Below are 13,637 nucleotides of genomic sequence, written 5' to 3'. Positions count from 1 at the left end.
CGTGTTCCCTTTTCTCCTTTTCCTTGCGCTTTCTGTTCATACACATTTCCGCTCAGGATTAGGCCGTAAACAACGCTGCATACCTTCCTGTCGTGTGTTGACAAGTGATTGATGACGTAACGTGCGTCAATGGACTTTTTGGCCGCTATTGATGATGATTTTTTTTTTTTTTTTTTGACTTTTACATTTGCCTTTTGTTCCTGCTAAGTTCTGACGCAGCTCAGTATCTGATTTTATTCAGGCTATCAACCTGATATGCTGATTTGATTGAATTTTGGCGTCCTCTTTGTTTTATTGTAGCCTGTATAACAACAACAACAACGGCAAACTTACCAATGCAATCATGTTCTTGTGTTTAATTTTTACTTGCTCCCACTTTCCCCTGAGGGGTCACACCTGGAGGAATTCAACTATACCTGTCATACACGCAGCACATCTGAATCTGAGGGCTGTACTACGAAGGAGGCTCAACATCCCCAGGCTTTGTGTTCACTATCAGGCTCAACAAAACCTAAAGCTCCAATCAAGGTTAAGTGGTATCACGACGGTGGTTATCATCAAGGTTTGTTCAGTCCGGCTGTCAGCTTTGTGCTCTGTGCGCGTTCACAGAAAAGGGGGCGTTTTGGTGTCATATGATTCTACTTCCGCGAAAAATGGGCCGTTCACGGGCTGCATAGTTCACGCAAGAGGAGCAGCTTGTCCTCATGGAAAGCTATGAAAATTTTAAAAATAAAATTAACGCTAAGAGCAACACTGTGGCCGTAAATAAGGCGAGAGAGGAGAGCTGGCAGAAAATTGCTGACCGAGTGAGGTCAACACTGACTCTCATTATATTCTATATATTCATTCAGTATTATGATTTTTAGTTTAGAAATATGTAACTTAAGTAGCTTTATGGGAGTGTTGCCTAGGAATTGGAGGTAAAGCCTGAGGTTAAGTCAGGTGACTGAAGGTGTGTGTGGGTGAGTCTAACAGTGTAGGACGGAGCAGGCGGTGGTTACCATGGTTACATGACAATTTTGACCACTATTTACGCTGCTTAGAGCTCCTTGTCAGTAGTTTCAGATAATTGTTCGTTACATTTGAAGTTTAACTAGAATTATGGAGCCATTTCTGTTGATGTTTGTTTGCTCCTTTTTTGTTAAATCCGTTTTTCTAAATCGAAAGAAGTGGCGTTTGGAGTGCGTTTGAATCACCACGGGCTGCTCCCGTCCAATCATCACCTTCGGATGCCGTGACAGTCACCGTTATAATATCAGGGGTTTCCTTTAAAAAAGTAGGCTACTATAACAAAGTCTGTGATACAACAGAATATTTCTAACAAACGTGCAGTCTGTGCACCACTAATAGTATACCTGCATTGTGCAGGTATACTATTAGCACCACGCACACCGTTTGCCCTCCTGTGAGCGCACAACTTCTATCCGTGGCATTCCTGACACTTGGCTCAACAAGTGAGCAAATGTAGCGTATTCCCTCAGATGAAAATCTATACCGCTCATGGAGAATATGGTCAGGAAATGCCAGCGGATCTGCGCGATCCCTAAATCCTCTTTGTCTCCGTAATGATCCACGGACAGTCCTGGCTCCCATGGTCCACCGGATCATCAATGAACGGTGACGCCATCTCCGAAAGAGTTAAATGGTGAGATAGCGCCGCTTTTATAGCCGGGCGGGGTTAAACTTAACTCATAACCTGGTCGGGACCAGGTTATGAGCGAAGCATAAATTACCATGGTGATCTAGCCGGGTTAAAAGAGAGCCACCTTCGTGATACAGGAAAGCCTGGCTTTAGACTCAACATACCTCGCTAACCCACTAAACCTGCTGCGGAGTACAGCCCTCTGGTGTCACTGTGCATTTTATCCCTTGTCCGTTATAGCTGTGTCTTGCATACATGTTGTGTTGCATTCTGTAGTTGCTCTGTGGTGACTGTGTTGTATTCTGTTGTTGTGCAGCTGTATCTGGCACTTTTAGCCCACAACAAATTTCCTTAAGGACAATAAAGTATATCTGATCTAATCTAGTCTAATCTAAAGTAATTAGGCCAATGTGTTGTTTATTTACTTAATTCTGTGATAAGTGAAATGTTTGAGATGCATGGGCGGCGCTGGGGTGGTGCTTGCTGGTGCTATAGCACCAGCAGAGATTACAATAGCACCACCATAGCACCGCCAAGAAAATAACTGAATTATCACATTTAAATTCTAGCTCTCTCTGTATATGTTTTGAACTTATTAACTCTACTCTGCTGGTGTAAGGTCAGATCCACTCTACACTTCTTTTGTTGTCAGTTCGGGGTGAGTCGCTCAAGGTGGTGACGTCACTCACTCTCGCTCACGCGGTCTCGCTAATGTAATGTTAATCTGCTCTCACGCTTCCTGCAAATCCTAAAATATTACACTCAAGTCAAGCAAGAGTGTGTTTGTGCAGTGAAATGGTAAAATGTGTACGGTTAATGAAAACTTGATACCGTGGACAGCGCTTTGACTGAAGTGTGTGTGTGTATAACCTGTAGTAGGTGTTGCGCTGTCAGTGGTGCTGAAACGCAGCGGAGGAGATGGTTAGAGACAGAACATGTCACTCGGTTACTGCTGTTAAGCCTGCTGGTTTTGCTTATGGACTTCCAAAGGGTGATTCTTGGTTTTTGTTTTAATTATTGTTTTGTTTATTGCATACGATTTGTCCTACAACTCCTACAAAGCATCGCATATGCTGTTTTCCTTATTTGACTTTAATGTAGGCTGTCTGTTGGCGTTGTTGTCTGTCAGTGTAATATGAATAGTAGTAGACATTGTTTTTAAGTTGAAAAGCACGAATTGAATTCTGATTGCTGGATTGGTGTGTGACTGATGTGCACTCCGGCTCGGAAATTCTGTTAAGTTATTGTCACTGTCACATCTGGAGGGAAAGAACACCTACGCCAGAATCCTTTTCATCGACTTCAGCTCTGCTTTTAATACTATTATCCCAGGGCAGCTGGTGGCAAAGCTGAAGCAGCTGGGCGTGGCCTCATTAGTGACAATGACGAGTCTGCCTACAGGATGGAGGTTGGGCAGCTGGCAGCATGGTGCACATTCCACAACCTCACCCTCAACGTGGACAAAACCAAGGAGATGGTGGTTGATTTTAGAAGGTGCAACAAAGACCAGCACCCACAATTGACTATAAATGGGGCCCCAGTGGAGCGAGTAAACAGAATCAAGTTCCTAGGAGTACACCTTGCTGATGACCTGTCCTTCTCCCTCAACTCCTCTGAGGTCACAAAGAAGGCCCAAAAGCGTCTGCACTGCCTCCGGCGACTCAGAAAGGTGGGAGTTCCAACACACCACCTCATAACATTCTACAGGGGCACAATTGAAAGCATCCTGACATACAGCTTCACATCCTGGTTCGGCAGCTGCAGGGTCCAGGATCAGCGGCAGCTAAACCGGGTCGTCAGGACTGCGAGCAAAATCATTGGGACCCCTCTTCAGTCCCTGGAGGAGATCTACAACCAGCACTGTACGCGCAAGGCCGTCTCCATCATCCAGGACCCTTACCATCCCGCTCAGGGCCTGTTCTCCCTCCTGCCATCTGGCAAGAGGTACAGGACCATCGGTTGCAGGACCAGCAGGATAAGGAACAGCTTCTTTGCACATGCTGAAAGACTGATCAACGGACTGAGCCCCCTCCCCACCCCACACACACTCGTACCCCCTCCCACTCTGTTGTTCTCCCCCAATGATCCGCCTCCTCTTCAGACCACATGAATGTTTTTTACAACATTTTAGATAGACTTATGTGCTAGGTGAGTATTCATGTATCTATTTATCTAGTTATTTATTCCTATTCTTATCGATTGCATATGCTACTTTTATTTAAAAACTACTCTTTTATTGCACAACTTGCACTGTGGTCACTAGAACTAGTGAGAAACGTTATTTCGTTTTAACCTATGTACTTGTACTATGGGTGAAAATGACAAATAAAAGGAATCTGTTTATGCTCTTGTGTAGCCCGGGTTGTCTCCCATGTTGCTGACGCAATTCACTTGTAAATTAAACATGAAAAACGCTGTTGTTTGTGAATCAATAGCGGCATTGGTAAAAAAAACATATCTGAAACTAACTTTTGAATCCCGCGCGTCTGGCTTTTGCGCAACTAAATGCTACCATACGGTACATCCATCAGCCCCATCACTGAATGATTCAGCCCCACTACAGCACCAGCAAGAAAAAATCTCTGGCGCCGCCACTGTTGAGATGTTAGATATTACATATCGGCATGTGTTGCTAATATAATTGCATAGAGACGGCAGTAGGTAAATCGATATTTCCTTGTTGTATTTTCCTCCATGTTGATGCTGTTTGTGAGGATGTAGTTAGTTTCGTGCAGAAAGTGTGTGACTGTGACGCACTTTAAATCCTCAGGAGCGCACCTCGGCGCTGCGGGGGAAACTTTCTAAGTCTGTTGCTGCCGAGTGAATAATTCTCCTTTCAGCTCGCCAGTCACTGTCTGGGTTATTCTGTGTATTATTCTACCAGTCTACCGTGCATTAGTCCCTATATTAAGACAGTTTAAAATGTTTAGTGATGGAAACACATCGCTAAGTTGGAGTGGAATTTATATTACGTGTGTCGCCACAAGGGGGCACTGTGACCCTGATAATTCTGTCTGTTTATGCCTATAAGCTTTGAGGTGCACTGCACTGTCTGTTATTCCTGCCTGTTGACCAGTGGGGTTGTTATTCTGAGTGTAGACAATTTATATCCTTTACATTTTGTCATCATTTTAAGTAGCAATTTTTTTTTATTATCATACTGTTGTACTGTTACTATTATGCAAATTTGTCAGCTAATTTAAATGGCCTTGTTATTATAGAGATCTGAAGACAAGCATATATCCTTATTTGTTCCATAGACCACACCTGCCAAGGATGCACAAGTTTGCTCAGTAAAGGGAAAGAAAAAGAGCTGTGTCCTGCACCACAGAGACTCACCTGGTCACACCTGAGCCAGCCACCATACTAACTGTCTCTGCTCACCGTACCAAGGTTACCATCAGAGCACAGCAAGAACTACCGTGCTGAATCAAGTACGCATGTGTGAAGGTTTGACGCTGAAGTTATGAGGAAGCAATGTCACAGATCAGAAGTACACACACACACACACACACACACACTGGACTGACGCAGTGAAGCAAAGCATGATGTCCGTGTTTCCAGAATTTAATATTCATTGTGTTATAATTTTCAACATTGATGTCTGACACGGAAGACAAAATCAACTTTATCTGAAATGTTTAAAATGTGTTTTTAGTGGTGAGCAAAGTCAGAGTCAGGTACGTTGTGATCTGAACTCACTTCATCAGGAAAAATTTACACCAGCAGAGAAAAACATGATCACCTGTTGTTTCACCTGTTCTATTATTTTTTTTACATGGCGATCAATCACCATTTCTATACTAACCCTCTGAAGCCTGAGCATTTGCATCTTAAAAAAGCAGAAAACAGTGAATTCGTAATCAGTTACATAAACCATAACTTTGACATTTAATTTGAAAAAATGTACATAAATATCAGAAGATAACTAAAATAATTTCCAGGAAATCAGTAAAAAAGTTATGACAGCAATTTATATTTATTATAGATGCACATGTAAAACTAAATGACAATAAAATGACAAGTTACTAATGTATCAGTAAAAATATAACAAAGTGAATTTTGTTTAGATGATGAAATAAAACTTTTCTGTCTGTCAGTTGTTGTCAGTCCATGTGTGAAGAGTCCCAGAGGATTCAAAGTCCTCTGTAGATGAAGCTGCTCAGTGGGTTTGATGTAAAGGGTGGCTGCTCTGAGTGTTACGTCCACTCTGTATATGTGACATGGTGCTGACAGGAAGACAGCACACATCCTGTCATGGAAAGCTTGTTGTCATCAATCAGCCGCTGTGTTTGTGTCAAGGTGTTGGCTCTGCTATGGAACCAGCGGGGAAGAGAGAGAGGAGGTTCTCCGCCTCTAGAACCACTCTGTCTGGAGAACATGACAGCCAGACCAAAGCTCAGAGGTAAGACGAGGATCTCTGACTGTCCATGACTGTTCTCCATCTCAGAGCTCAGCAGGCAAATCAGCACAGCAGCATTATTCACAGGAAAAGCTCTGTGTGTGCTGTGTTGAAGGCCTGAACCTGGACCTGAACCTGAACCTGGACCTGGACCTGAACCTGAACCTGAACCTGAGCCCAGCTGTGTGTCCATGAAGAGTGAGGGGTCTATGGATCGACCTACTAACTTCAAAGACCAACGGCACTCTGTGGATCATGGGTAATTATTTCAAACTGATGATAAAACATGTTTTTTTGTTATTAAAATTCACAGTTTTATATCCCTTAATCTCTGATAAAGTCTCTTTACAGACTCACGATTTGTTGAAAACTAAACTTACAAAAACAAATAAATCTGTACAAGTTTTAGACAAATATGCCTCTAAAAATAAGTAAGACATTATTATCTTAGCATTTTAACTTTATTGAGAAAGTAAAATTACAGTTATTTTTTAATGAGGACTCAGATCCCTTCACTGTGTTCCTGATGTTTCTATCAGGATCCAGAAGGAGAGACCAGACTCCCCTGAGCCCAGCTGTGTGTCCATGAAGAGTGAGGCGTCTATGGATCATCCTATTCAGTTCAAAGATGGACAGCACCCTGTGGATCATGGGTGATTATTTATATTTATATTTCAAACTGATGATAAAACAGATGTTTTTTTTTGTTTTGTTTTGTTTTCAGATTCACAGTTATGAGATACAGAATTGGCTCAAACCTTCAGACTCTGTTGACTCAGTTTCCTCTTTCAGTTTCTTCTTTCAAACATTTAGTGTGTGTGTGTGTGTGTGTGTGTGTGTGTGTGTGTGTGTGTGTGTGTGTGTGTGCGTGTGTGTGTGTGTGTGTGTGTGTGTGTGTGTGTGTGTGTGTCCTCCACAGAGTCCACCAGCAGAGCTCAGAGGTTCCCAGTGCTCAGTCTGCCCAGCAGCATCAAACAGACCTGGCCTCCATATTTATGGTGTGTAAATGTACAACAACATACCAACTGAAAAACAACCATTCTGCTCAGAATCGTCTCCGTGCTGCTCTCTTTACATCTTTCAGCCTCTTTGACCTGGATTTGATTTGGTGTTTTGTGTCCAGATTTTAATGTGGAAGTCTGATTCTGTTATTTTTCTGTTGCAGCTGCTGGAGGAGAACATGGTCACCTTTGTGAAGAAGGAGCTGAAAAACCTCCACAGGTCTCTGAGGCCAGATTACCCAGAATGCTTCGAGAGGCAGAGGGAGGATGAGGAGGTGTTGGACGGTGAGGAGGAAGAGCAGAAGTGGAGCAGCAGAGAGGCTTTTCTGCAGATCACACTGCACTTCCTGAGGAGAATGAAGCAGGAGGAGCTGGCTGAGCGTCTGCAGAGCAGTAAGAGGCTTTCAACTCCTTTAAAGTGACAGTTCAGATTCCATGCAAGTCAAATGCATCCACCAAGTCTGGTTGGTTTCAGTTTCACTTTGAGCTCTTTTCAGTCAGCTGGTTTCTAAATAACAGAAGGATTTTCTGTTTTAGTTCTGCCACTGTGGTGGTGGCTCTTCAGCCGAGGTGGCGCTGTGTTGTTCCTTTTTCTCCTGAAATCCTGATCAGAACATGCAGCTCTTTGTTTCCGCAGTCTGTTGTTTGGTGCTGCTGCTTTGTGTTTGTGTCATCTTCTGACAGCTCATGTTTACATGAGTGTTGTCAAGGCAACCCTTGGAACAATCAAGATGGAAAGCCCTGCTAGTTCCTACTATCACCTCCTGAGCAGGGCCCAAATCAGGTTCCAGGACCTTTACCTAGAACCGTGTCCTGGAATAATTGAAGAACCTGGCAAACAGCTTTCAGGGCAAATCACAGTTTGCTAAGTTCTTACAGTCCAAAAGGGCTAATACAGGGATAGGAGCCTGATAGGAGCACGAATCACTTGTTAGGACTGAGGTCCTGTGTTCGAATCCAAGCCCAGGCCCTTTGCTGCATGTCATCTCCCCTGCCTTTCCTTTATCTCTCTACTGTGACAATCAGATGAAGCAGAAATGAAAAAAAAAAATCTTTTAAAGAATGAGGCAATAGACACAGGAAAGATTAATGTCTCACATTTAATATACCAACCATTTGTTGATGTTTTGTCTTGTTCATTCATTCAGGAACTCTCGCAGGGTGCCAAAATGAACTCAGATCTAACCTGAAGAAGAAGTTTGAGTGTGTGTTTGAGGGGATTGCTAAAGCAGGAAACCCAACACCTCTGAATCAGATCTACACGGAGCTGTACATCACAGAGGGAGAGAGTGGAGAGCTCAATGAGGAACATGAGGTCAGACAGATTGAAACAGCATCCAGGAAACCAGCAAGACCAGAAACACCAATCAAATGTGAAGACATCTTTAAACCTTTACCTGGAAGAGATCAACCAATCAGAACAGTGATGACAAAGGGAGTGGCTGGCATTGGGAAAACAGTCTTAACACAGAAGTTCACTCTGGACTGGGCTGAACACAAAGCCAACCAGCATGTCCACTTCACATTTCCATTCACTTTCAGAGAGCTGAATCTGCTGAGAGAGAAAAAGTTGAGCTTGGTGGAACTTCTTCATCACTTCTTCACTGAGACCAAAGAAGCAGGAATCAGAAGGTTTGAGCAGTTCCAGGTTGTGTTGATCTTTGACGGTCTGGATGAGTGTCGACTTCCTCTGGACTTCAACAACAACCAGATCCTGACTGATGTTACAGAGTCCACCTCAGTGGACGTTCTGCTGACAAACCTCATCAAGGGGAACCTGCTTCCCTCTGCTTTCCTCTGGATAACCACACGACCTGCAGCGGCCAGTCAGATCCCTCCTGAGTGGGTTGGCATGGTGACAGAGGTGAGAGGCTTCACTGACCCACAGAAGGAGGAATACTTCAGGAAGAGATTCAGAGATGAGGAGCAGGCCAGCAGAATCATCTCCCACATCAAGACGTCCCGAAGCGTCCACATCATGTGCCACATCCCAGTCTTCTGCTGGATCACTGCTACAGTTCTGGAGGACGTGTTGAAAACCAGTGAGGGAGGAGACCTGCCCAAGACCCTGACTGAGATGTACATCCACTTCCTGGTGGTTCAGTCCAAAGTGCAGAACATCAAGTATCATGGGAGAGCTGAGACAGATCCACACTGGACTCCAGAGACCAGAGAGATGATCCTGTCTCTGGGAAAACTGGCTTTTGAGGAGCTGGAGAAAGGCAACCTGATCTTCTATGATGCAGACCTGGCAGATTGTGGCATTGATATCAGAGCAGCCTCAGTGTACTCAGGAGTGTTCACACAGATCTTTAAAGAGGAGCGTGGGCTATACCAGGACAAGGTTTTCTGCTTCATCCATCTGAGCGTTCAGGAGTTTCTGGCTGCGGTTCATGTCTTTGTGACATTCATCAACTCTGGAGTCAATCTGCTGTTAGAAGGACAATCAACCTCCCAACTAAAACACCTCTACCAGAGTGCTGTGGACAAGGCCTTACAGAGTCCAAATGGACACCTGGACTTGTTCCTGCGCTTCTTCCTGGGTCTTTCACTGCAGACCAATCAGACTCTCCTACGAGGCCTGCTGACACAGATAGGAAGTAGCTCACAGACCAATCAGGAAACAGTCCAGTTCATCAAGGAGAAGATCAGGGACAATCTCTCTCCAGAGAGAAGCATCAACCTGTTTCACTGTCTGAATGAGCTGAATGACCATTCTCTAGTGGAGGAGATCCAACAGTACCTGAGCTCAGGACGTCTCTCCACAGACAAACTGTCCTCTGCTCAGTGGTCAGCTCTGGTCTTCATCTTACTGACATCAGAAGAAGATCTAGAGGTGTTTGACCTGAAGAAATACTCTGCTTCAGAGGAGGCTCTTCTGGGGCTGCTGCCACTGGTCAAAGCCTCAAAGAAATCTGTGTAAGTTCACTGATAACTGGACATATTTAACACATAACATAATGTTTTCTACACAGTTTAATATATATTTTTTTTCATTTCTACTTTCTCCTCAGGCTGAGTGTGTGTAATCTGTCAGAGAGAAGCTGTGCAGCTCTGGCCTCAGTTCTCAGCTCCCAGTCCTCTAGTCTGAGAGAGCTGGACCTGAGCAACAACCAGCTGCAGGATTCAGGAGTGAAGCTGCTCTCTGCTGGACTGGAGAGTCCACACTGCAGACTGGAGGCTCTCAGGTCAGGATTCCTCAACCTGCTCAACACATGACCAGTTCAATCCTGATTTACATGCAGCTTCATGTCACTGATCAGATTCCTAACCTGTGTAGGTTTTTGTGAAAACACAAAGCAGATGATGTGGTGGACTGATTGTGTTTGTGATGGTGTGCAGGCTGTCAGGCTGTCTGCTCACACAGGAAGGCTGTGCTTCTCTGGCCTCAGCTCTGAGCTCCAACCCCTCCCATCTGAGAGAGCTGGACCTGAGCTACAATCATCCAGGAGACTCAGGAGTGAAGCTGCTCTCTGCTGGACTGGAGGATCCAACCTGGAGACTGGAGGCTCTCAGGTATGGAGAGACACACACAATGTCTTATAGAGGCCCGAGGAGTATTGTTTCATGTTGAATGGTGGATATGAGTGATGTGGTCTGCTAAATCCTTCATAGGGAAGGTTATTTACTGCCCATGTTTCCATCCTCAAAGAGAATCTGCTGCTCTGACTCTGTTTCTTCCTCCAGGGTGGACCATGGTGGAGAGCAGTGGCTGAAACCAGGTCTGAGGAAGTGTAAGTGTGGATTTAGTTTGACTCCTGAGCACAAAGCAGCAAACATTCAGCTGTTTAGATGCTGCAGCTGCAGTTTCTGCTGCTTGTTCTCAACTGCTTTTGCCTGTTGAACCAGGTAAACTAAGGTCCAATACACCCATAAACAGTGAACTCACTCACCTAAACCCTTGATTATTAACCCATCTGTAGTTTTTTCAAAACTCAACACAGAAAACTGTCCAAACTGAGATCCAAGCTCTTGGAAAAGTTCACCAAACAATCCAAACTTTTATAGTTTTGCAAAACTATCAGAACTTTTAACAAAGAGTCTAACAATTGAATAAAAGGCTTGATGATGAAAAGTCATTGATGACAACAGTAACAATGAATCACTGCAGCAGCTGGTGTTTTCCCTCTTTAACAGCTTCTTCTTTCCACTAAATTAGAAAAACCTGACAGACAATCACAGTTTTTGCTGTAATTTCAACCAGTGAGTGAAGAACATTCATTTAATAATAATAATAATAATACATTTAGTAAGGACTCACCAGGGTTAATGCTATTTAAAATCGAGCAATACACTACTTTTTGGGGCTGCATAAATTTACTCTTGTTCTTGCTCTCCAGGGTGACATGGGATGGGTTCCATGTCTGATAAAGCAGAAAGGAGAAATGATTAGGCTATGGAATCGTTTGTCTTCTATGCCAGATGAAAGAATTGCCAAAAAAGTCTTTAAGTGGGATAAAGCCAATAAATATCCTTGGTGCTGTGAACTGTCTGCTATTTTTAGTGAGATGGATCAGCAACACATCTTTACTAATGGTCTGCAATGTAATGTTAATTTTGCGATGCATAAGTTATTCCTGGCATACAAAGAAAAATGGGCTAATGACATATGGTTTAAACCAAAACTCAGAACTTATTGCCAACTAAAAAATGTTTACTGCCCAGAACCATATCTAACCCTTTCCCTGGACAGAAGTAAAAGATCCCTGTGTGCCCAGTTGAGGGCTGGGATTCTCCCCCTGGCATTAGAAACGGGTAGATTCAATTCCATTCCAGAGGAAGAGAGAACTTTTTCATTATGTAATTTAAAGGTGACAGAAGATGAAATGCATTTTGTGTTCCATTGTCCTCTGTATAATGAAGAGAGGCAGTTTCTTTTTCAAAAAATGCAGTATGTTAAACCTGAGTTGTTTTGGCTAAATGATGAAAGTAAACTAGAATGGTTATTCAGGAAGGATGTATTTGCTTTAGCGAGGTTTATAAAAAATGCATGGTCATTAAGAAAAAAAGAATTATTTGTATGACCTTATTACTTATTTGCTAGGCGTGTTTTTCTGGATATTTGATTTTTGACATCTGATGACGGTTGTGTCTTGTAAGCCTTTATGGGCTGGGCACCTGTGTGCATGACACACTAATAAAAAATTAAATCAATCAATCAATCAATCAATACATTTTATTTATAAGCGCCTTTCACAAACACTCAAGGACACTTTACAAAAGATGAAACAAGCAATAAAAACACAGGTAAAAGACTAACTAAAATACAACGGAAACAATGCAATTACAGAGAGTACGCAGTTTTAAACAGATGAGTTTTGAGTCTAGATTTGAACAGAGGGAAAGAGTCGATGTTGCGGATGTCCGGGGGGAGTGAGCTCCAGAGTTTGGGAGCATGGTGGCTGCAGCTGCAGTTTCTGCTGCTTGTTCTCAGCTGCTTTTACCTGTTGAACCAAACAAAATCACATTTGATGCTCCACCTCTAAGGCAATATTTATTCCTTTGATATTTAAACATTTTACACTAATTTTTACACAAAGATTAAAAACAGTTAACACACTTATGTGAAGACTTGATGATTTGTTAAACCACCCCTCCAAGTCCAATTGTGTTTTTTTTTTTTTTGTATTATTTCATACAAATTAATAAACAACACACGTGTCATCAGTGTTAACAAATCAATAATCAAACTGTTGATAAATCAGCAGATAATAACCACAGCAGGTCTGTTGTGTCTTGTTCTCTCCATCAGATTCCTGTGAACTCAAACTGGACACAAACACAACAAACAGAAACATCGTCCTGTCTGAGGACAACAGGAAGGCGAAAGCAGTGAGAGAAGAGCAGCCATATCCTGATCACCCAGAGAGGTTTGACTTCTGGAGACAGATCCTGTGTAGAGATGGTCTGACTGGTCGCTGCTACTGGGAGGTCGAGTGGGAAGGAAGGGTTCATATGGCAGTGGCTTACAGAGGAATCAGCAGGAAAGGAAACAGAGATGACTGTGGGTTTGGCAGGAAAGTCAAGTCCTGGAGTCTGACCTGCTCTGATAGTGGTTTCTCTGCCAGACACAATAGCAGAGGAACATCCATCCATGCCCCCTCCTCCTCTAACAGAGTGGCAGTGTATCTGGACTGGCCTGCTGGCTCTCTGTCCTTCTACAGCGTCTCCTCTGACACACTGATCCACCTCCACACCTTCAACAGCACCTTCACTGAGCCTCTGTACCCGGGGTTTGGGGTTTGGGTTGACTCCTCAGTGTCTCTGTGTGAGATTTGAGGAGGGAGAGTCGCCTCCTGTGTCGAGAAACACACACACATGACGTGATGTTTTCATGGCCACATGCATGGAAATGGTGTCCTGTTGGCAGCAGCATCACCTTTTCACTTCACAGGTGTGCCTTATCAGAGTTAATTAGTGGAATTTCTTGCTTTATCAATGGGGTTGGGACCATCAGTTGTGTTGTGCAGAAGTCACGTTACTACACAGCCGACAGCCCTATTGGACTACTGTTAAAATTCATATTATGGCAGGAACCAATCAGCTAACTAAAGAAAAACGAGTGGCCATCATTACTTTAAGAAATGAAGGT

At 43.5% G+C, this 13,637-nt stretch overlaps 1 protein-coding gene and 1 long non-coding RNA gene across 2 annotated transcripts in view; both read left to right on the top strand.

Moving 5' to 3' along the window:
• LOC115356561 (NLR family CARD domain-containing protein 3-like) overlaps positions 1-13,637 on the top strand; it is a gene marked incomplete at its 5' end in the record, with an annotated part of 85,733 nt that overhangs the window by 68,852 nt on the left and 3,244 nt on the right. The window contains 4 exons of the mRNA XM_030047777.1: positions 10,060-10,233; positions 10,388-10,505; positions 10,740-10,779; positions 12,798-13,363. Of these exons, the coding sequence (XP_029903637.1) occupies positions 10,060-10,233; positions 10,388-10,505; positions 10,740-10,779; positions 12,798-13,324 (859 nt within the window). The remainder of the gene's footprint in view (positions 1-10,059; positions 10,234-10,387; positions 10,506-10,739; positions 10,780-12,797; positions 13,364-13,637) is intronic.
• Positions 6,203-6,687, top strand: LOC115356468 (uncharacterized). The gene is made up of 2 exons (XR_003927974.1): positions 6,203-6,303; positions 6,584-6,687. It is a non-coding gene; the product is annotated as an uncharacterized LOC115356468 (long non-coding RNA).

This window comes from Myripristis murdjan, chromosome 24, assembly GCF_902150065.1.
Source record: "Myripristis murdjan chromosome 24, fMyrMur1.1, whole genome shotgun sequence".
Taxonomy (NCBI): domain Eukaryota; kingdom Metazoa; phylum Chordata; class Actinopteri; order Holocentriformes; family Holocentridae; genus Myripristis; species Myripristis murdjan.
This window is presented reverse-complemented; position numbering and strand designations above follow the sequence as displayed.